The sequence below is a fragment of the Ovis aries genome, chromosome 10 (genome assembly GCF_016772045.2).
Source record: "Ovis aries strain OAR_USU_Benz2616 breed Rambouillet chromosome 10, ARS-UI_Ramb_v3.0, whole genome shotgun sequence".
Taxonomy (NCBI): Eukaryota; Metazoa; Chordata; class Mammalia; order Artiodactyla; family Bovidae; genus Ovis; species Ovis aries.
Window position 1 is genome coordinate 36,821,998 of NC_056063.1, and position 24,816 is coordinate 36,846,813.

Consider the following 24,816-nt stretch of genomic DNA (forward strand, 5'->3'; position numbering starts at 1 on the left):
TGGCAGGCTACAGCCCATGGGGCCACAAAGAGTTGGACACGATTAAGCACACAAAGATGTAGACCACAAAATGATTACAAAAAATCACATGCATTTCTACACACTAACAATGAACAGTCCAAATGGAAATTAAGAAAACTCATTTTACAGCAGAATAAAAAGAATATACTCAGGAATAAATAAAACTGAGGATACAGACTTGTACACTTGTACAGTACACAGCACTGCTACAAAATAAATGGAAAAACCTTCCATGTTCATGAACTAGAAGATTTAATACTGTTAAGATGTCAATACCCAGGGCTTCCCTGGCTGTCCAGTCGTTAAGAATCTGCCTTCCAATGCAGGGGACACGGATTCGATCCTGGCCTTGGAGGATCCCACATGCCATGAAACAACCAAGTTCATGTGCCACAACTCTAGAGCCAGCACTCTAGAGCCTGTGAGCTGCAACTACGGAGGCCCATGCATCTAGAGTCCATGCTCTGCAACAAGAAAAGTCACTACAGTGAGAAGCCTGCACAGAGCAACAAAGAGTAGCTCCCACTTGCTGCAACTAGAGAAAGCCTTGTAGCAATGAAGACCCAAATAAAGTCATAAATAAATAAAATCTTTTAAAAAAGGATGTCAGTACCCCCAAAAATTTACAATTCAAAGCTATCCCTATCAGAATCCCAATGATGTTTTATGTAGAATAGAAAAACTCATCCTAGAGACTTCCCTGGTGGTCCAGTGGTTATGAATCTGTTTGCTAATGCAGGGAACATGGATTTGATCCCTGATTTGGGAAGATTTTACATGCTGTGGGGCAACTAAGCCCGTGTGCCACAACTACTGAGCCCGTGTGCTGTGACTATTGAAGTTCACACACCCTAGAGCCTATGGTCTACAACAAGAGAAGCCACCACCACAAGAAGCCCTCACACAAAAGCTAGAGAGTAGCCCCCACTTGCCGCAACTAGAGAAAAGCTCACACACAGCAGTGAAGGTCCAGTATAGCCATAAAAAAATAAGTAAAATTTTTAAAAAGAGAAAAACTCATCCTAAAAGTCACATGAGATCTCAAGGGACCCGAAAATTCAAAAACAACCTTGAAAAAGAACAAAGTTGGACAGCTCACGCATTCTCATTTCAAAACTTGCTACAAAGCCACAGTAAATAAAAGTGTGCCACTCAGCAATCAGATGAGAAACAAAAGGTACCCAACTTGGAAGGGAAGAGTTAAAAATTGCCACTATATGCAAATAACGTGATCCTATAGAAGACCCTATGGACACCACACACACACAAAAACTGTTCAAAAATAAATGAACTCACCAAAGCAGTAGGACACAAGATTAACATTCAGAAATCAGTTTCATTTCTTTATACTAACTATGAAATATCAGAAAGGGGATGTAAAAACACAATACTTTTTAAAGTTGCACCAAAAAAAATACAGCTATCAAGAAACTTGACCAAGGAAGAGAAAGACTTAATATACTGAGAACCATAAAGTATTAATAAAGGAAATTAAAGAGGACTCAAAGAAATGGAAAGATAATACCATGCTCTTGGACTGGAAGAATATAGTTTAAAAGGCAACACTACCCAAAACAATCTATAGATTGAATGCAGTCACAATCAAATCACTCATGTCAGTTTTCATAGAACTAGAACAATAATCCAAAATTTTACATAGAACCTTAAAATACCCAGAACTGCCAAAGTAATCCTGAGGAAAAAAAATAAAGAGGCATAACTCATCCAGATTTCAAACAATACTACAAAGGTCCAGTAATTAATGAAAAGACTGATGTTGAAGCTGAAACTCCAATACTTTGGCCACCCGATACAAAGAGCTGACTTATCTGAAAAGACCCTGATGCTGAGAAAGATTGAAGGCGAGAGGAGAAGGGGACGACAAAGGATGAGATGGTTGGATGGCATCACTGACTCAATGGACATGAGTTTGGGTAAACCCTGGGAGTTGGTGATGGACAGGGAGGCCTGGCATGCTGAGTCCATGGGGTCACAAAGAGTCAGACATGACTTAGTGACTGAACTTAACTGAACAGTAATCAAAGTTGTATGGTATTGATAAAACATCAGACATATGGATCAATGGAACAGAACAGAGAGCCCAGAAATATATACACATGCCTATGATCAGGTGACAGGCTTTGAGTGAGTCCAGCTCAGTCCTGGCTCTACTCTTTTGTAGCCACATGACCTCTGCAAGTTGCTTCAGGCCTTTGATTAGAGTTTCCACTTCTAAATGAAGGTAATATTATCTTCCTCATAAGACTGATGTAAAGATTAATGAGTTAATTCACACAAAGCATTATAGCCTTTAGAATGCATTAATTCATATAGAACATGGACACAAAGGGATGCTGGTAGCTATCTAAAACAAACTCATCAGTCATATATCCAAATAGATAATCGAATGCTTTTAACTGGAATCTATTTTAATGTTCAAATTCAGAATATTACCTAGCAATAAATAAATCTTCATACATTATCAGAAATGGATGTTATTTTATTTTGATCTGCCAGTTCTATATGCTCTCCTGGTTTCTAGATTTCAGAAGGTAGCAAGAAATATTTACACATTAGGGATCCTTCATTTTCCTTCCCCTTCATATTTTCACTAACTTGCAGGATGAAGATTTCCTTCAATTTACTATGAATCACAATTTACTATAAATCACAATTTACTATGAGTTTCTTGTTTAAAGTTGCAGCTACCAAGAAACTTAAAATTTATGGAAGGCTGACAGCAGTTTGTTTGCTCTAGAATGCATACTGGGCACTCATTTCCATTATACATTTTACTTAGTATTTGAAAAAATACATTGTCTCGAAGGACCATTATATACTTACCAACTGAAGATAGAAATCAGAAGGACTATTAATATGACAAACCATAACTGAAACATCTGTCATTTCTTTAGGCAAAATAGGTGGAAGATAGTGTAAGGTCGTATTTTTTTCAGAATGACTTCTTGGTGTTTGAGATCTAAACCTAATTAAAAACATAATTAAAAGCATAAGCAAGAGCCATTTTCCTAAGGTCTCTCTCAGTGAATTGATCTGAAGAAAAGACCTGCACATATACTGATTTATCTACCAAGACTATTTTCCCAATCTTTCTCTTCTAATTTATAATATTTCTTGGCATTATCTTTAATTATCAAATGAGGATAAATAAGAGGTCAGGTCTCAAAACTCAATAATTATCCTTTAAGTTTGTGTTGGAGCATTTTTGATTTTGGCCTATATTTTGTACTCAAAAAGTTTCTACTGTTTTGGTTGACTTGATACGCATGGTCTATGGCAGCACTCAAGGAAGGCCAGCTGAGGGATTTCTGTGGCCCCATCCAGCTACAATACCCTACTTAAGTTTTACAGAATGCAATCTACTTGGGTCACTTCCAGACTCCTGTTATTGCTCAGGACAGAAAGTATCTTCCATTATCTCTGTGGTTACTTTTTATCTCTTTGTTCATCAGAGACAAGAAAGAAAAGAAATATAAGTATCTACTCTAGATTCATATATTAATATACAGTAGTGATCATGATCTTACTCCAAAGCTTAGAAAATTTAAATAGGTAACTGTTAAACACTAATTCTTGAAACCCTAATGGAGCTACTTGTAAGGTTAGCTGCTGCTGCTGCTAAGTCACGTCAGTCGTGTCCGACTCTGCGTGACCCCATAGACGGAAGCCCACCAGGCTCCTTTGTCCCTGGGATTCTCCAGGCAAGAACACTGGAGTGGGTTGCCATTTCCTTCTCCAATGCATGAAAGTGAAAAGTGAAAGTGAAGTCATTCAGTCGTGTCCAACTTTTAGTGACCCCATGGACTGTAGCCTGTGAGGCTCCTCTGTCCATGGGATTTCCCAGGCAAGAGTACCAGGGTGGGGTGCCACTGCCTTCTCCGAAGGTTAGCTAGAGTCTAAAAAAAAAAGCTCACTATCTTACAAGTAACTTCTATTTTGAGCTACCTTAATATCCCTAGTTCCTTAAATCAAATGATCTGAATCCAATTTTCACACAACTGTACTTAGAAAACTCTGACAGAGATATCTTTAAATTCTCAAGAATATGTTACAGTGTGCTCCCTGATAGTCTAGTGCTTAGGATTGGGTGCTCCCTCTTAAGAGTATGTTATAGTTCACTTTAGAGCCCATGTTTCTTAAAGGTAAAATCTGCTATTCTGATCTACAGCTATAACCTTGAAGATATTTATGTTTTAATAAGTTACCTACCTTGCCAGTTCCATAAAAACTAATGCATCTCTAAGAGACACAGGCATATCACTGCTTATTTTATTTGTTGGTGGTTTCTGCAGATCTACAATAAGCATACCATCTTCTTCTTTAAAAACTTTCATTAAAACAGCCTTCTTATTTACCATTTTCAAAAATTCTATTTTAGCTTCTTCTCCCCAGCCTTCACTCTATGGAAAAAGTAAAATTTCAACGTGTTCAGTAATTATAATTAGCTCTAAATGGTACAATATTGTAGATTTAGCTAATAGTAAATTTGAGCAAAGGCACTGAACCAACCATAGATATTTAGAAGCAACTGGGCCCACAAACCCAAGGAGGACAGTCTTTATGTATGTACAACGTACAGATCATACTTGGATTTTATAAACATGGTCTCAAGGTGACCATAAGCTGTTGCACTTCAGGACTTAGTTTTATTTGTGAATATTAATATGAAAATAATAAAATAGAAAGATAAAAGAAGTATTGACATACAAATTTCCCCCTTAAATGATGAGATCTAAAAGGTAATTCTAAAAGTATAATGGAAGCCATGTGATACATTAGATATTTATAATCATCATCAGATGCTTTGTTTCCATTACTAGCAATATACGAGGCACATGCTACTTAAATAATAAGGAAAAATACTCACCCATTGAAAAAAATTAAAAAAAAATCATTTTCACTGATCTTTGAATCTTTAAGTACGTATACATTTCACAGGTCAAAACCACATACCCCTTAAAAATAAAAAATTTTCTAAAGGTTTTATGAACATAAAAAGTAAAACCTACTCAGAATAGATAAGTGCAAAAAGAAATGTTTTATCCTTTATAGAATAAAATCAAAACCAAAATAATTTTGAGGAAAACATCAGTGCTAATATTTTCATATGTTTCCTTTTATTTCTTTATTCATTTGTTCATTCTTTCAAATATTTGTTGAATGCCTACTGTGTGCTAGGTGATTTGCTATGTGCTGGAATACAAAGATGAACAAAGGCACAGACTTCTGCTTTCAGACTTTCTAATAATACAACTGCTTAACACGTATTCTTACACACAGTTTCTGTCTTCTAGGAGTTTCAAATCTTTCTGGGGAACAAATATTCATAAATAATAAAAAAGCAGAATGCAATATAGTTAATAAGTAGTGAGCAAAGGATCATGCAAATAGAGAAGAAATGTATAGAAATATATGCCATACCATGTCAAATTTTTTTCTCTCTCCATATTTATTTGACTCTAAAATTTAGTGGTTTACTCAGATATTCACCCATCATTAAGTTCATACACACATATTCAGTATAATTTCCCATTAAGATCAATTCTGATTGTAGAAATGGAAGTTCAATTCCTTTTTCACTTGCACCAATAGTTTATTATGCAAAAGGTATTTAACAAGTGAACTAGTGCCATGAACCTACATTCAGTAATCTGAACCCCAAAGCATAGTTAAAATTGGACTATTTGGCCCCCAAACAAAGTCTCACTTACTGAATTCTGTGGAACAATGTCTTTCAATGAGCATGGATGTGCTAGTGGCTGGACATCTTTCAGCAGTTCTTCGATATATGGCTCAGACTTTCTCAGAACCAGGCATAAGTCATTTAGTACGACATGCTGCTTAGCAATGTGCTCTGATCTCACATGAGCATCACCAACTCTGGGAAGAATTCAAGCAATAGTTAATGAAAATAATGCTTCAAGCCCAAGCTTGCCTTAGCCCACAAAAGGTATGCATTTCTATACATTCTCTTATTAAGTTAAATCTTCTAAAAAGTTATATTCTGATTCATACTATCTCATTATATAGATTCAATCTATCTTTTAAAACCACAGACATTATTTCTACCTACAGAATAAATCTCAATAGCCTTTATCTGGATTATCTTTCATATACCTATTCAGTTTAAACTTAAAAGGCATAATGACACATCCAAACAGCAATTTATTTGTTTATAAAGTTATGACCATTTAATAAAATGACCATGCAAGAGTTAATACTGGTCCTTACTACAAGAACATTTTCAATTTGCTATATCTTGCTAGAAGACTAATGGAAACATTTCTGAACACCTAGAATGAGCTAGACACTATGCCACTTTAATATGCAATAATGAAATTAAAGAAATATGATTAAAAATTTTACTCAATCATCTGGCAACTAACAAACAATTTATTTAAAAGAAAGAAAATTTTTGTGCTTCATTCTCTGCTTTGAAGCAATGTAGAAGATTATTTAAGTTTGAAACATCAAAATGTTCTTTTTCTAAGCTTCCCATCTAGTAGCACTGATAAAGTATAATACTTTGCTAATTTAGTAATGAGTAAGATAAATTTTGGAGCAAAATATAAAGTATATGACTTGGAAGTGAAGAAGGATAACTTATTTCTACCTCTTCCCATTTTTCTTTATTCTTTAGTATTACCCCATCACAAGTGTTTCTAAGCAGGCAAGGAATATATAATACTTATAACATACCCTGCAACAATCAGCACTTCAGAATTTCCAAAATCTACCATGAATATTTGTATTAGCGCAACTTCATGGACTGAGAATTTGGTTGGACTACTAAGTTTTCTAATACTTTCACTTCCCATTGGAATTAATTCAGTAATAGTTCCTCGACACCACATTCCATTTTCAATACTGTTGATAAATATTCTTGCACCTACATAATGGAAACAAATGATTATCAATGTTTACAAAGAAAATATCTAATTACCTCTAATTTACAAACAAGTACATTAGATTCTATCACAAAAAAGTCTTAATTAACTTATTAACTGGTGATATAGTACTGAGTCAGTGCTATGAGAGGGATCAAAGGTAGTATATTTTGGCAGTTTCTGTTATACAGAAACTTGTGACCTAGACAGGAAGGTAAAAATACAGAGTATCAAGCCAGCAGTCCTTTATTGAGGACCTGTGCTTTATGAACTATAATAAAGATGAGTAAGACTGTCCTGCTCAAGAAAGGAGAGGAGCCCAAATCCCTTGGGGCACGGTGTGGTGCACCCCACCGCATGTCGGGACTATCAGGACTGGGTTTCAGTGTGGAGAGCCCTTCGTCCTGGGACATGGGGCCTGGCTGGAAAGGCGGCCACCCTCTCAACCGTCATGCATGGCACATTTGTGAGGAACCTGGTACTAAACCATTTGTAGATGACCTGCTTCTCGGACAGGGTTTCCAATGTAGCAGAGCAGCTCCCTTGCTGCAATCTATTCAAAGTCAGCCCTTGACACAAGGGTTTGTAAAAGACAGAAGAAAAAAAAAAGAATAAAAAGAAATCTAATTTTTTCTTTAAAAAAAAAAAAGAGAGGAGACTTGCAAGTAAGTGACTATCAATCACTGTACTTGTAACAGTAAAGATTATCCTTGTACATGTACACACACACATGTACAGATACAGACATACTGAAATCTATAAAATACTTAGGTAGCATAAAGGAAGATGCAATGACCTTCTCTTGGTAAAAGGAGAGTAAAAGTAAGGAAACCAAGAAAGGCAGAGCGTGTAAGGCAAAAATTAAGAAATTAATACACAGTGGAGCTCAGAAAAGGGGAAACTGAACCAAAGATCTAACAGCAGAAGAAGACCTTATGGAGGGATCAAATGAACTACAAATTAATAACCAGAAAAAAAATCAAGTTAGAATGAAGCCCGAAGTTTTACTTTTACTATCCGCTCGGCAATGTCCTCAGTAGTTTGTGTCTGAATTTACCTTCTCCCCACAACAACCCCACAGATATGCTGCTTCCAGTCCATAGGTAAGGAAACCAGGCAAAGAGAGGCTGCAAATCCAGCCCAAGCCACATGGCTACTTAGAAGAGGGAGGAAAAGAACCCAGGCAGTCTTGGAGCCCATCCTCTTAACAACTGAACTAACATCAGAGATGAATTTGGTAAGATTTGTTCATTTACCATATAGAGAGAGGCTGCAAAATCCCCTCTCCATTTGCTAGTAAGAACAGAATACCTCAGGGGCACACAGGGTAACCTTTCAAGTGCTACCAAAACTTGTACTTGGCCTTGAGACTTTCATCAACCCTCCTCTTATGTTGATACATTATATAACCAATATTCTTAGATTTAAACTATATTCTTAAATGATTCTTTGTTGAAATAGATGAGATAAAAGCCTACTGAAGCCATTTGTTGTTCTTTATAATGAAAAGCTCAGACAGAAAAAGGGAACAAGAGGATATTCAGCTAAAGCACTGTATTACATTTCTCCCCTTAACACTAATTTCTCAAAAGATAAATGAGTATGTAAATAATGTATATCTACCTTGAAATAATTATCCTTGACAACTTAAAGAATGATATTTTGACTTCCTTAGAATATTTTCTGAAACTAAACTGAGCTCTTTTATATACATATTAAATTTAGAGAATTATTTGCAATCATTAAAAATTTAACTATATTTAACACTATACTTCCCTCCTTAGACATTCATAATTTAAAAACGGTTTTTAACTTTAAAAATTATTATTCATTTTATCAGAAGTATATGATGATTCTAATCTTCTGATATTCTGATAGCTACAAAGATCAGCTGAGAATTAGCAACACTTTTAAAGAACTACTAATATTAAGCTGGGGCTTCTCTGATGGCTCAATGGTAAAGAATCCACCTGCCAATGCAAGAGATGCAGGTTCGATCCCTCAGTCAGGAAGATCTCCTAAGAGAATAAGATGGCAACTAACTGCAGTATTCTTGCCTGGACAGAGGAGCCTTGAGGCTATTGTCCATCAGGCCTCAAAGAGTCAGACACGACTTAGCGACTAAACAACAACAGCAACAAATATAAAGCTGAACAGATAAAATTTTAAAAAAAGCTGAACAGATAATACAGTACTTTTTGATATCAGTTATATACAGGCATTGAATGATATTAATAGAATGAGAAAATGCTCTACTAATAAATCACAGCTTCATTACAGAGTATAATCATATTTAATCAACTATAAAGAAGATATTTGTAATCAAAGCCTGTACTGTATGTACTTAGTCACTAAGTTGTGTCTGACTCTTTGTGACCCCATGGACTGTAGCCCGCCAGGTTCCTCTGCCCATGGGGATTCTCCAGGCAAGAATACTGGATTAGGCTGCCATGCCCTCCTCCAGGGGATCTTCCCAACCCAGAGATCAAACCCAGGTCTCCTGCATTGCAGGCGGATTCTTTGCCATCTGAGCCACCAGGGAAGCCCATGAATACTGGAGTGGGTAGCCTATCCCTTCTCCAAGGGATCTTCTCGACCCAGGAATCAAACTGGGGTCTCCTGCATTGCAGGCAGATTCTTTATCAGCTGAGCTACCAATGAAAGCCTAATTTACGGCAAATTAAGATGCACTGATTAAATTTATCAGCTACCCTCTGTGTGGCACTAGGAAATAGATGCACTGCCCTGCATCTATCTCATTCAGATGTTCAATGACATCTTCAACATCCACATGTGGATAGCAAGGGATGATATGCACACTACAAGAAACACTTAGAGAAATACTTTTCTCTAGAGATAAGGAGACAAATTACTTAACCCATTATGGATTTTATAATTAAAAAAATCTCACAATACTCCATAATGGAGTTTTTGTGTATATTTCACTCAACAGTCAATTTTATGTCCATCAACAGATGGATGGATGAAGATGTGGTACATATATACAATGGAACACTACCCAGCCATAAAAAGATCAAAATAATGCTATTTGCAGCAACATGGTCAGATTAGATTATCATGCTAAGTGAAGTAAGTCAGACAAAGATAAATACCTCATGATATATATAACTTATATGTGGAATCTAAAATATGATATAAGTGAACTTTAGTGAAACAGAAACAGGTTCACAGACCTAGAAAACAGATTTGTGACTACCAAGGAAGAGGGGGGCTGGGAGAGGGATGAAGTAGGAGTTTGAGGTTAGCAGATACAAACTATCACGTACAGAATGGATAAACAACAAGGTCCTAGTGGGAACACAGGCAATTATATTCAATATTTGGTGATAAACCATAATGGAAAAGAATATGAAAAAAAGACAGCAAGTTCCAAATTACTATGACTCCAATTAAACTTGGCAAATGATATGTATTAAAAACATTTGAATTATGTATACTGTATACCATAATACTACTACTATGATACCTCTGAGCAAAAAAATTAATATTTAGCTTATTTACCTAAATAAAATTTAGCTTATGTTAAATAATTCCAAAAGCTTTATGCTTGATCAAATCTGTATTATAAAAAGTCTACATGAGTTGCCAAGTATTTAACTAAACTTTATATTTTAACTTGAAATAGTATTTCATTACCTAGCTCCAAAACATCTGAAGGATCAAGGTGTAAATTCTTATTGCAAAACTGATTCACCTTCCTTTCCAATACTGTTGCATCTTTTATTTGTGAGTACTTCCGAATGTAGAAGTGGCATGGATGTATTACATGGCTTACAAAAACTAGCTCTGGAGAACCTGGATGAGAATTTTCAAACCACATTAATAAACCAAAAGTTAGGAAAGAATTCACAAAAATTGAATGCAGTATCTTCTAAAAGGATGTGTCCTGTAGCACTGCGAACTCTAGAACACTTAGGCCTCATAAAAGAGTAACCCAAATCTCAAATAGTAACCAAAATGACAAATAAATTCCACTTTCACAATGATTTCTTTAGCAACCTGAACGGTAAACATTTGCAAAATATGTTGAATAAGTGGAACTGAAGTTCACGTAGGTACCTAAGTTAGTTAGGTACCAGAGTCAGAGTACATGCTATAACCTACGGCATTACAACAACACTTCAGAATTTATTCATAAACATAATTAGAGCTTCAGAACCCCAATGACAATGATGTTTCTAGTATTGCTACAAAAATCTTGTATAAACTACACTAAACTAAAGGAACCAATAATTAGCTCATGGCTGCTTTGACTCCTAGATCTCACCAAGTATGAAAAAATGTATGGGAAAACCAACATAGTGAGTAGCATTTAGAGGGAGATGTGTATGTTTTGGTGGAAGTAAGGGTGGGGTAGAATAAAAAAGACAGAAACTTTTTTCATACAGTAGTAATGAAGCCAAATGTTTTTACTGATATGAAAAGATCTCCAGAGTATAATGTTGAGGAAGGAATTAAGGGACTTTCCTGACAGTCCAGTGGTTAAGACTCCATGCTTCCATTGCCAGGGACACAGGTTTTATCCCTTGTCAGGGAACTAAGATCCCATGTGCTGCATGGCATGGCCAAAAACAGAAAAAGAAAAAAAGAAAGAAAAAAGAGAAAGGAAGGGAAAGAACACAGCAGTGTGTATGGCAAGCTATGTTTTATGTGCAAAAACAAAACCTAAGAGAAAAATAATATATATGTGTTTGTTCAAATATGCATAAAGAAACTCTAGAAAGGAGGAATAGACTAAATGGAACAGAAGTAGATTAGGGGAAAAGGGTCACAGGGTATTTAATATATTTAATTTTTAAACAATGCAGATGTTCTAATAAATCTAGTAAAAGTGATTAGGAGGAACTGAAGTATAGATACAAGATAAAAAACTGAACAAATAGGTCATTTTACCTATCCAATACAGATCATGAAGAATAACACCCATATTGAGGATAAGGTAAAGCAATAAGTATGTGTTACTGGGGAGACAGCTGAGGGAAGTGTTATAAATTTCAGAAATGTTTTTGCCAATAACAGCCAGGATTTTTAACATTAAAAAAGAAGTTTTGGGAATTTCTTTGGCAGTCCAGTGGTTAGGAATTAACAGCTCTGACTGCCATAGGCCTGGGTCTGATTCCTGGTGGAGAAGCTAAGATATTACAAGCCATGCAGCACAGCAAAAAAAAAAAAAAGTTTTAGTTATTAATAAAATTCATTTTACTCACTGTTTCACTCTCTGTAAGTTACTTATATAACTTTATACTTTATATAAATTTATATATAACATTTTTATATACATCAAACTCTGCTACCTCAAGTTCAGAGTTGTTAAAGTACCTGTTTTTGATCCAAAAGAAACAGATGACTTTTTCTGAAGAGGCTTTGTTGGATATCTAGGTGTCTCAACAAAATAATCTGTGAAGCATGCTTCATCAAAATAGGAAATAAAGGCAACTGTGTTAGGTTTATTATGTTGATAACGCCATACTTAACACACTGCATAAGAAGCTGTTACTTAAATTTGGCGAAATACTGGATTGGTTAAGACCCTTATGTATCAGCAAGCAAAGTCCTGATAGTTTTCTTAACTTACTGAGATAAGCAATGATAATAATATAGTGGAAAAAACAGCTTGTCTTTTTTTTTTGTATCATTCTGGGAAGTCAACCAATGGAACAGATTGGGAGTGGGGGCAGGGAGGAGAAAACCAAAGCTGATTCTTGAAAGTGGCCCTAAAGACAACTGACAGTATAACTACACCCAGCAGTATCTCACTGATGTTGATGGTGAGAACACCAACACTAGAAATCTAATCAAACAATCAAGATACATTTAAACATTACCAAATAGATGCTTCTATATGTTACCCGGGTCTCCCGCTTTACCATTGGAGCCACCAGCAAAGCCCAATATTCATGACAGTTAATTTTTTTAAAGGATTGCATCTCAGGACAAAAATTTAGGATATTCTCTTCTTAAATTTAAGAACAAAGTCATCAGACTGCTTCTACTAACAGCACTTACTTATAGTATTTTCATCTTTTATAGAGATTTGCACGTGGAATGCTGATTCCCTGGTGGCTCAGACAGTAAAGCGTCTGCCTGCAATGCGGGAGACCCGGGTTTGATCCCTGGGTTGGGAAGATCCCCTGGAGAAGGAAATGGCAACCCACTCCAGTACTCTTGCCTAGAAAATTCCATGGATGGAGGAGCCTGGTGGGCTAGAGTCCATGGGGTCACAAAGAGTCGGACATGACTGAACAACTTCACGACTTCATGATGTGGAATGCTAAAAAGTCAAATACACTGACTAAACCAAATATTAGAGTTTAGCTATATTATTGCATTAAAATTAAAAAATATCCTAACTTTGGAAAATGTGAAAGGAGTGGCATGGGATCAACAGCTTTACTCATAATGAGATGTAAGATAATAGACATATGGTTTGTTAAGGTCAGGGACAAACAGGTATTAATATTGTTTCCAATTCCAGACATGATTTATTGTTTCCCTGTTTTTGTATTTTTACTCACTTTCCAGGTTTTCTTCTTCTTCAATAATTTCTTCAATGATCACATCAGGGCTAGATCCCACCTGAGGTAGAGCAGCAATGGTTTTAGGGAGTGTTGCTGCAACAACCTCTTTCTGTGGCTGGAAGTCAGCTTCCAAATCCATGTCACTGTTTTCCCATTGTGAAGAAGTCAGTGGGGCTTCATTAGTTAGGACAGAAATGTCAGCCTTTTTCTTTTCTAGTGATAGGTATGTACCACCGTAAGAAAATTCCTTTTTACAATTGTATTTCTTGTGACCATTCTTTTCCATTTCACTTTCTTGAGGATCACATCTGTTTAAAAATACAGAGGCTACTTTAAATCATAATTTTTTAGATTTACTTTAAAACCATTTCCTTTCCACATGACAGTACTGTGACACATACATACAAAGAGTTAAAGATGTACAGGTGTCCCATGGGTATTTTTAAAAACAGCAACACTGAAATAATTTACTATAAAATCCGATAATTTCTACTAAATTTAGAGTTGTGTAACCATCACTATAACTTCATTTTACGACATTCCCGTTATCCCAAAAGAAACTTCTGCCCATTCCCAAGAAGTCCACAAGCTTTAAAAGGTCAAAACAACAGAAAATCACTGAGAAGTTGAAGAAAGAACTTGCCATAGTCATGTTACAACTATCTGATCCTAAAAGAACAGCGGATATGGTTTTCAATTTTAATTGTTCAAACTTTGATTTGGCGTTGGTGTTTGATTTTAAATTATGCTAAGATTATTTCTCTCAATTCATTAGCTTAAAAATAAAGTGTAGGAAGCACTGAGAGGTACAATCCTGAGACAATTTCTAGAAACCTACATATAGGGTTAAAATGATGATTAGTCTGAATCCTTTGGGTATGATTATTCAACAGCCACTAACCTGCAGCTGATTATTCACTTCATCCCTTATTTTTTTTATCTTTACAAATTCACACAGATTAAAGCTATCTAATCTATAAGTATAGAAATTCTATCAAAGAAATGAGATTGAGTCTCAGAAGCCTTTATTCTAGTTAACCCATGAAGGTTTTAGCTTTTTCACAGATCACCATATAAGAAGCCAAATGAAATCAGAAATAAGAACCTACCAAGCCTACTGAATTCAGCAGACCTATTTTATCTGTCTCTTAATACATGTTGACTAAAGGTCCAAACGGAGAAGACAATGGCACCCCACTCCAGTACTCTTGCCTGGAAAATCCCATGGGCAGAGGAGCCTGGTAGGCTGCAGTCCATGGAGTCGCGAAGAGTCGGGACACGACTGAGCGACTTCACTTTCACTTTTCACTTTCGTGCATTGGAGAAGGAAATGGCAACCCACTCCAGTGTTCTTGCCTGGAGAATCCCAGGGACAGGGGAGCCTGGTGGGCTGCCGTCTATGGGGTCGCACAGAGTCAGACACGACTGAAGTGACTTAGCAGCAAAGGTCCAAACACCTCCTAAGTATACATATATGTACACAACTTTGTAATCTAAAACTTTTCTTTTTATACAACTCTTATCTGACCTTACGTTTAACACTGTCAACCAACTCCTGCCTCACAAACCTCTCCTCCTTTGACTTCTAGAGTATCACTCTCCCAGTTCCCTCTTCGTTTCCTTTGGTTTGTAAGTTACTCTTTCCCTGTCTTGAAATTTAATATTTTTCTAGGTCGCTCTCCTTGACCCACTTCAATATCTGTTTTCACTATGCAAACCCATTCTTTAATTACCACCTGTCATCAGCAGAGGCAGGCTAGAGTGATACTTTCCCTAAAATCTAGGGAGAAATTTAAAAGACTTCTGAGTTAAAACTATGGCAAGATCAGTACAGATGCTTAAAGATAATACCTTTTGGTATCAAAAATATTTGACAGTAACCATATTCAAGTTATGAAAACATCTAGAAGAATGTACTGACTGGAAAGGATGATCATCCATGAAAGTGCAGAAAGTCAAGTTACAGAGGTATACAGGGGCCAGGGGTCCATGTGTGGCCAAGATGACTCGAGCCAAAGGCCTAGTACTTGAGGCCTCTGGTGAGGTCTTCCCTGTGGGGTCAAGGAACACAGCAGGCTGACTAGTATCAACACTCTTCACAGCTATTTGATATATCTTATTCCCTTTAGTCCAAAAACACCATGAAGCAACTTCTGATGATGTGGCTTTCTGTGTCTGTTTGGTTATTGGAAAAGAATGCCAACATAAGTATTCTGTTAATAGTCCCTGTGATAACACTATCTGTCCCTTAAGTTAATAAACTGGCATTCGGATCATGTGTTAGTTTTGTGAACTTGGCTTACATGAGTTTACCTGGTTTAGAGTAGATATGCTCAAGTCTGTTTCTGAGCTTGTAATGCTGTGGGCCAGGCCCTCATTAGTTCCCCAAAGTAATGAATGTGATGCTTCTTGAAGGATGATTTCTCGAGGAGCCATACCATCTTCAAATGAATAAACTTATTTTCTTTGGGGAGTTTCTAAACCATTTATATTCTGACTACTCCTAAACCAAGAATCGAATCCTCTAACTCCCCTCCAGAGGTTTCTCCCCAGATACCTAGTAAAAAACAGGAACTCAGCATATCCCACTATCTTCCCCTCCCAACTTTTCTTTGTATATTTCCAATCTTGGTAAGTAACACCACAATTCATCACCTCAGTCACCAAAGATACACCTATAAATCATTGGAATGTCTCCCTTTTTCTCATTCCTCACACTGAAACGATTACTAAGTTTCACCACTTTTCCTTTTTTAGCATTTGTCATTACCTATTCCTTTCCAGTGCTACGACCTACATTTGGTTTCTCATCATTTATTTGCTAGCCATATTATATATATATATATATATAATATATAATATTATATGCTAGGTCATATAATAACCTAAGCCATCCTTCAAGCTCCAGCCTCATATTCTTCCAAAAAATTCTCTATGGTCACTAGAGTTACCTTTTACAAATGTAACCTAAGTACTTTTACTTTCATTCTGAAAATCTTTTAATGGCTATTATTTACACCTGTGCTATCCAACATAATCCTCCACGATAATGAAAATATGCTGCACTGTCCAATATGATAGAGGAACCAGAGATCAAATTGCCAACATCCACTCGATCATGGAAAAAGCAAGAGAGTTCCAGAAAACATCTATTTCTGCTTTATTGACTATGCCAAAGCCTTTGACTGTGTGGATCACCACAAACTGTGGAAAATAGTTTAAGAGATGGGAATACCAGACCACCTGACCTGCCTCCTGAGAAATCTGTATGCAGGTCAGGAAGCAACAGTTAGAACTGGACATGGAACAACAGACTGGTTCCAAATAGGAAAAGGAGTACGTCAAGGCTGTATGTTGTCACCCTGCTTATTTAACTTCTATGCAGAGTACATCATGAGAAATGCTGGACTGGAAGAAACACAAGCTGGAATCAAGATTGCCGGGAGAAATATCAATAACCTCAGATATGCAGATGACACCACCCTTATGGCAGAACGTGAAGAGGAACTAAAAAGCCTCTTGATGAAAGTGAAAGAGGAGAGCGAAAAAGTTGGCTTAAAGCTCAACATTCAGAAAACGAAGATCATGGCATCCGGTCCCATCACTTCATGGGAAATAGATGGGGAAACGGTGGAAACAGTGGCTGACTTTATTTTTGGGGGCTCCAAAATCACTGCAGATAGAGACTGCACCCATGCAATTAAAAGACACTTACTCCTTGGAAGAAAAGTTATGACCAACCTAGATAGTATATTCAAAAGCAGAGACATTACTTTGCCGGCTAAGGTCCATCTAGTCAAGGCTATGGTTTTTCCAGTAGTCATGTACGGATGTGAGAGTTGGACTGTGAAGAAGGCTGAGCACCGAAGAATTGATGCGTTTGAACTGTGGTGTTGGAGAAGACTCTTGAGAGTCCCTTGGACTGCAAGGAGATCCAACCAGTCCATTCTGAAGGAGATCAATCCTGGGATTTCTTTGGAAGGAATGATGCTGAAGCTGAAACTCCAGTACTTTGGCCACCTCATGTGAAGAGTTGACTCATTGGAAAAGACTCTGATGCTGGGAGGGATTGGGAGCAGGAGAAGGGGACGACAGAGGATGGGATGGCTGGATGGCATCACTGATTCGATGGACATTGAGTCTGAGTGAACTCCGGGAGTTGGTGATGGACAGGGAGGCCTGGTGTGCTGCGATTCATGGGGTCGCAAAGAGTCGGACATGACTGAGTGACTGAACTGAACCAAATATAGCTACTGAGCACCTGAAATGTGGCTAGTGCAACCAAAGAACTAAAATCTTCATTTTATTTAGTTTTAATTTATGTTTAAATTTAGATAACCACACATGGTTAGCAGCTACCATACTGGGTAGCACAGGTCTAGGAAATAAAGTTCAAAGAACACCAGAGCATACAAAGTTTTTAGATTAAGCCTCTATGTATCCTCTGTCAAACAATATTCTACATGCAGGTTCCTGAACACAGTATACTATCTCACTGCCCATAAATGTCTTTCTGCTAAGATGCTGCCTCCCTACTCTTCTCCCTTTCAACTGCTACTCATTTTTCACGAATGGGGGAAAATCAAATCTGCTCTTTCCAAGTCTCCTGGTACCCTGCAAAAAACTGATCATTCCCTTCTTTTGCATCTCCATTAGACTGCACATTTTACTATCAAAGCAATTATGTACTTTACTATTTACATATGTCATTCTTTATTTACTGTAACTTCTCTGCATAAATCTCAGTATCTAGGGTGTTATGTCTCAGTGGTAAAGAATCTGCCTGCCAATGGAGAAGATGCAGGAGACACGGGTTCAGTTCCTGGGTCCAGAAGATCCCCTGGAGAAGGGAATGGCTACCTACTGTAGTATTCTTGCCTGGGAAATCCCATGGACAGAGGAGCCTGACAGGGCTATACAGTCCATAGGTTTGCAAAGAGTCAGACGTGACTGAGTCAACACTTTCACTTTTCAACACTTAGAGGCTAGTACATCAGTGTTCAACGCTGGCTGAATAAATGAATCTCAAAAATGACATACATCATTGGATACTAATCCTTTCTAGGTCTTTTAATTTTTAAATATTTTATGTAGCATTAATTTACAGAAACCATTTTGCCCTTACATTATTTTTCAACTTTTGAATCAACATTATACTAAAGATCAATTTTTTTATTTTACAATACTGTATTGGTTTTGCCATACATCAACATGAATCTGCCACAGGTGTACATGACTTCCCAATCCTGAACCCCCCTCCCACACCATCTCTCTGGGTCATCCCAGTGCACCAGCCCCAAGCATCCTGTATCCTGCATTGAACCTAGACTGGCGATTCATTTCTTATATGATATTATACATGTTTCAATGCCATTCTCCCAAATCATCCCACCCTCTCCCTCCCCTACAGAGTCCAAAAGTCTGTTCTATACATAAAGATCAATTTTTTTGTTTGATCTAATATTTCTGTCCCTTAGGCCGTATCAAACACTAACGGCATGTTGCCATTCTTATACTTACCGTGTTGAATTCTCAAATTCAATCTTTCCCATACTGTTGAACATACAGATGATCTCACTGCAATTCATATTCAACCTAAAATTAAATACTTAGCATAAAAAGTGTTCTAATGTAAGTTTATTACTTTCTCTAATAAAAATTAGCTAACATTAAAAACTCTGAAGTAGATGGGGAAACAATGGAAACAGTGTCAGACTTTATTTTTTTGGGCTCCAAAATCACTGCAGATGGTGACTGTAGCCATGAAATTAAAAGATGCTTACTCCTTGGAAGAAAAGTTATGACCAACCTAGATAGCATATTCAAAAGCAGAGACATTACTTTGCCAACAAAAGTCTGTCTAGTCAAGGCTATGGTGTTTCCAGTGGTCATGTATGGATGTGAGAGTTGGACTGTGAAGAAAGCTGAGTGCTGAAGAATTGATGCTTTTGAACTGTGGTGTTGGAGAAGACTCTTGAGAGTCCCTTGGACTGCAAGGAGATCCAACCAGTCCATTCTAAAGGAGATCAATGCTGGGTGTTCTTTGGAAGGAATGATGCTGAAGCTGAAACTCCAGTACTTTGGCCACCTCATGTGAAGAGTTGACTCATTGGAAAAGACCCTGATGCTGGGAGGGATTGGCAGCAGGGGGAGAAGGGGACGACAAAGGATGAGATGGCTAGATGGCATCACTGACTTGATGGTCATGAGTTTGGGTGAACTCCGGGAGTTGGTGATGGACAGGGAGGCCTGGCGTGCTGTGATTCATGGGGTTGCAAAGAGTCGGACACGACTGAGTGACTGAATTGAACTGAAAAACTCTGAAAGAGCATTTAAACAACTTTTAAATTCATAAATCACACTTAATTTGGATGCTAATCTGGGAAATATTTTTTACTCAAATTTTCAATTTATAATTGCTTGTTATTTTAATAAATATAGATTCTAATTTTATCAGACTCTTCTGAATTATAGATTACTTTTATATGAATTACAATTACTTACTTGGGAGACGTCCTTAGTTTTAGAGAGCTGACTTGTGACAAGTCACTCTCAAATGTTAACTTCAAAGTCCGGATAATCTAGAATCAAAAGAGAAGTATTGCTCGTATGTGCATTTTGTTTTGTTACAAATACTATTGAAACAGAGTAAGATTTCAGAGGAAAAACTATACTCTTTAGGTATTTCATTAATGTGCTCAGGGTCTGATTTTAGGCAAGCAAAGGGAGGGATGCAAATTTCCCCAAAGAAATTTAAAATCTTTTGGAGATGTGTATTAAGATATAACAACAAATGATAACAACTAATTAATAATGGGATACAGCTACACAATCAGGGGAAATTCTGATCACACTTGTGCGCCTGCACTGCTGTCCTCAAACGTTTCTCTCTCTCTTTTTCTGCCCCCATCTTCCTAATGTGGCTAACTAGGGTGAAGACCAAATTTTACTTTTTTTCTCCTCCTAATGTTTCATGTGTAATACACAGGAATAGACTACTACTGTTCTTGTAACTACAGCTAGATGGAGGCCTGGTCAAGTAAAACGGTTCAAAAACTTTAAAAGTTCAAGACTTTGGAAGCAGGTAAACCAAGAGCTTCTATTTTACACCTTAGTTCACTCCGAACATCTGATTATCTGTGGGGAATGAGATCCTGAAGATTCCAAGACAATAGAGTAGGATCTATACCTCAAGGGAACAAGACAGAAATTAGCAAAGAGGACTGATGGTAACCCTTTCCCGGCAAACAATTTAGCAAGAAACATGTTTCTATTTTTGCCCAACTCCAGGCACATGATTAGATGACAGGACAGGGTTGAAGCACCTTGTATCCTGACTCACAGAGTCGGGGGTTGGGAGTAAAACTTAAACAGCATTTTGATAAATTTTTAAGTTAAGAGTTGACAGTCATACCTGTCTATAAAAACAGAGTCCTACTTATTTTGCTACTCTTATTTGTTCTTGTTTTTTATTCAAGTGTCCTAGAAACAACTTTTGACTTAATACCATCCTATTTGTTCTCAGATTGTGTGTTATAAAGACTTTACTGCACCCTTTCCCTAAGTGGCAAATAGTAATAAAAGGTCAAACAAAGTTATTAATGTTTATCTTAGAATTTAAATGCCTAAGAATTCTAAATTGATGCCAAAGTTAGGATAATCTGAAAAGCAAATTCTTGCAGTTAAGTCTTAGATATCATATTCCAAAGCAGGTAAAGTAAGCTACCACAGAAATAATTCACATTACAAACTATTAAAATTACCTGATTTAGGTCACAATATATCCTTAGAGAAGGTGCAGATTTTAATTCTCTTGCTATCTTCATAGCTGCATCCAAATCACTTTTTTTTGCTTCAATGTAGCTTTTAGTCACTATTATTTTTGATAAATAATTGTCTGTATTTCTCACTAACTCTTCACACAGGCTCTTCTTCCTTCATTTAAAATTAAGTTATTTTTCAATATTTCATAAACAATTCTATGAAAGCAAATGTATCATAACTCAAAAGTACTGAAAAGGTAATTTCAGTTTCATGAACTTAAATTTTAATATGGTTCATGAGACATTCAACTGAACTGAAATCTATTATAGTTGAAAGCTATGTATATGTAACCAGAGAAAAAGTAACTTTTGTAGAAGAATATAGTTATGTTCCAGATACAGGTGTCACAGAACTGCAGAGGTAAGACAAACCCTAGATGAATCTACCACTTTTAAAAGTAAGAGAATCCTGGCTATCTTGCAGTCACTTGTGCCATTACAAAGTCTATCTGTATTCATTTCTCACGAGGATCTACCTACACATTTTAAAATTTCATAGGCAGATACATATTACATGAATTTGAAATAAGACTTTAAAACAGACTTCACCAAACCAAAACTTAGATATCAATTAACTATAATCTTCAAAGCTATCAGTTATAAAACTGAAGTTATTCCTTTATTACTCAAAAATTCTTTGTACCTATAGTGGAATTACTTTATTATGGAAATTAAGATATTTTGTACCAAAAATTATTGCTCATTTTATTCATCTTGTAAATGAATAAAATGACTTCCTCAAATCAAATCTGGCCTCAAAAACGGGGAATTTGCCACACTGAAGAGTAATAAGAATGTGCCACGGGCTCTACAAGGACTTCCCTGATAGCTCAGATGGTAAAGAATCTGCCTGCAATGCCAGAGACCCAGGTTCAATCCCTGGGTTGGGAAGATCCCCCTGGAGGAGGGCATGGCAACCCACTCCAGTATTCTTGCCTGGAGAATTCCAAGGGCAGAGAAGCCTGGTGGGCTACAGTCCATGGGGTCGCAAAGAGTCGGACACAAGTGAATGACTAACATACACACATGCTCTGCAGGTGAAGAAGTATTCCAAAAAATTTTTAGCAATTACATATACAATTTATGAAAATCATTTATTTAGGAGATAAATGGTCATTTTGATAAGTTTCAGATGATTCTCCCCAAAATTCATGCCCAGGGAGTGATGTTAGCAAAATGGCAGACTAGGAGACTCGAAGTCCTTGTTCTTCAATGGTGATGTCAAATGACAGCTAAGAATTGGTTACAATAACCTTCTAGAACTGGAGAATGGACAAAGGTATACAGCAATGACACAAATGTGCAGTGGAAAAAAATCCACTTTCTTTATCAGCAGGACATTTCATTTCTTGTCCTTTTCCCAGACCTTTCCTCAGTGTGGTGCAGTCCTGGTCTGGAGACAGCAGCATACTTCCTGATTCCTTTCCTCCAAAGGGAGCATGCTGCTGCTGCTGCTAAGTTGCTTCAGCCGTGTCCGACTCTGTGCGATACCACAGACGGCAGCCCACCAGGCTCCCCCGTCCCTGGGATTCTCCAGGCAAGAACACTGGAGTGGGTTGCTATTTCCTTCTCCAATGCATGAAAGTGAAAAGTGAAAGTGAAGTTGCTCAGTCGTGTCCGACTCTTTGCGACCCCATGGACTGCAGCCCACCAGGCTCCTCCACCCATGGGATTTTGGGAGTTTCCAGGCAAGAGTACTGGAGTGGGGTGCCACTGCCTTCTTTGCAATGTCCTACTTTGTGGCGGGGGTGCAGGGGTAGCAAGGAGGTGGTGGGGGTGGGGGGGAAGGGGGGCTGCCTGAAAAACCCTTTCACTTAATTTGGCACTCAGGCAGCAAGAGGAACTGAGACCACCCAAGAAGGTTGCAAAAAGGTTCCTCAAGCATACAGGTAGCATACTCCAGGTTAGGCCACATGTTAGGTTAAAAAAAGAAAACAAGTCTTAAAAGACAATATGTTTTAAAAGACAATGTATACAAGGTATCCTCTCTGAACACAAAGGAATGAAAACTAGAACTCAATAACAGAAGGAAACTGGAAATTCCACAAATACATGGAAATTAAAGAACATACTCCTAAACACAAATGGATCAAAGAAAAGTAACACAAGGAGAGTATTCTGAGACAAATGAAAACAAAAAATCAAAATATCAAAATTTATGGGATACAGTTAAATTGGATCTGAGAGAGAAATAAATATATAGCTGTAAGTATATTAAAAAAGGCATCGCAAACCAACATAATTTTACACCTTTGCTGTTGTTCAGTTGCTAAGTCATGTCCGACTCTTTACGACCCAATGCACTGCAACACACCAGGCTTCCCTGTCCTTCACTATCTCCCAGAGTTTGCTCAAATTCATTTTATTGAGTCAGTGATGCTATCTAACATCTCACCCTTTGCCACCCTCTTCTTCTTCTGTCTTCAATCTTTATGTTTATACCTTAGGAACTCCAAAATAACAAACTAAACCCAAAGGTAGCAGAAGGAAGAAATAATAGGATTAGAGTGGAAATAAGTAAATAGCTAGGCAAAAATAGAGAAAAATCAATGAAACCAAAAGATGGTTCTTTGAGATTAAAATTCACCAATTTTAGAAACAGTGCCTAGAAAAGCATCAATTTACTAAAAGAATCAATTTACTAAAATAAAAAATAAAGTAGGCATTCAGTTCAGTTGTTCAGTCATGTCTGACACTTTGCAACCCCATGAACCGCAGCACGCCAGGTCTCCCTGTCCATCACCAATTCCCGGAGTCCACCCAAACCCATGTCCATTGTGTCGGTGATGCCATCCAACCAGCTCATCCTCTGTTGTCCCCTTCTCCTGCCCTCAATCTTTCCCAGCATCAGGGTCTTTTCAAATAAGTCTGCTCTTCGCATCGGGTGGCCAAAGTTTTGGAGTTTCAGCTTCAACATCAGTCCTTCCAATGAACACCAGGACTGATCTCCTTTAGGTTGGACTGGTTGGTTCTCCTTGCAGTCCAAGGGACTCTCAAGAGTCTTCTCCAACACCACAGTTCAAAAGCATCAATTCTTTGGCACTCAGGTTTCTTTATAGTCCAATTCTCACATCCATACATGACTACTTGAAAAACTTTAGCCTTGACTAGACCTAGGACCTTTGTTGGCAATGTCTCTGCTTCTGAATATGCTGTCTAGGTTGGTCACAACTTTCCTTCCAAGGAGTAAGCATCTTTTAATTTCATGGCTGCAGTTACCATCTGTAGTGATTTTGGAGCCCCCCAAAATAAAGTCAGCCATTGTTTCCCCATCTATTTCCCATGAAGTGATGGGACCGGATGCCATGATCTTAGTTTTCTGAATGCTGAGCTTTAAGCCAACTTTTTCACTCTCCTCTTTCACGTTCATCAAGAGGCTTTTTAGTTCTTCTTCACTTTCTGCCATAAGGGTAGTGTCATCTGCATATCTGAGGTTATTGATATTTCTCCCAGCAATCTTGACTCCAGCTTGTGCTTCTTCCATTCCAGTGTTTCTCATGATGTACTCTGCATAGAAGTTAAATA

General features: G+C 37.4%; 1 protein-coding gene across 3 annotated transcripts in view; it reads right to left on the bottom strand.

The window, feature by feature from the left end:
* The window catches only part of RNF17 (ring finger protein 17), a 115,302-nt gene that overhangs the window by 63,417 nt on the left and 27,069 nt on the right, over window positions 1-24,816 (bottom strand). For all 3 annotated transcript variants that reach the window (XM_060394510.1, XM_042255122.2, XM_060394509.1), the window contains 10 exons: window positions 21,232-21,403; window positions 19,973-20,049; window positions 18,989-19,063; window positions 13,466-13,776; window positions 12,270-12,359; window positions 10,587-10,745; window positions 6,742-6,931; window positions 5,754-5,922; window positions 4,252-4,442; window positions 2,866-3,007 (listed from right to left, as the gene is read on the bottom strand). In XM_060394510.1, coding sequence (XP_060250493.1) covers window positions 2,866-3,007; window positions 4,252-4,442; window positions 5,754-5,922; window positions 6,742-6,931; window positions 10,587-10,745; window positions 12,270-12,359; window positions 13,466-13,776; window positions 18,989-19,063; window positions 19,973-20,049; window positions 21,232-21,403 — 1,576 coding nt within the window. The remainder of the gene's footprint in view (window positions 1-2,865; window positions 3,008-4,251; window positions 4,443-5,753; window positions 5,923-6,741; window positions 6,932-10,586; window positions 10,746-12,269; window positions 12,360-13,465; window positions 13,777-18,988; window positions 19,064-19,972; window positions 20,050-21,231; window positions 21,404-24,816) is intronic.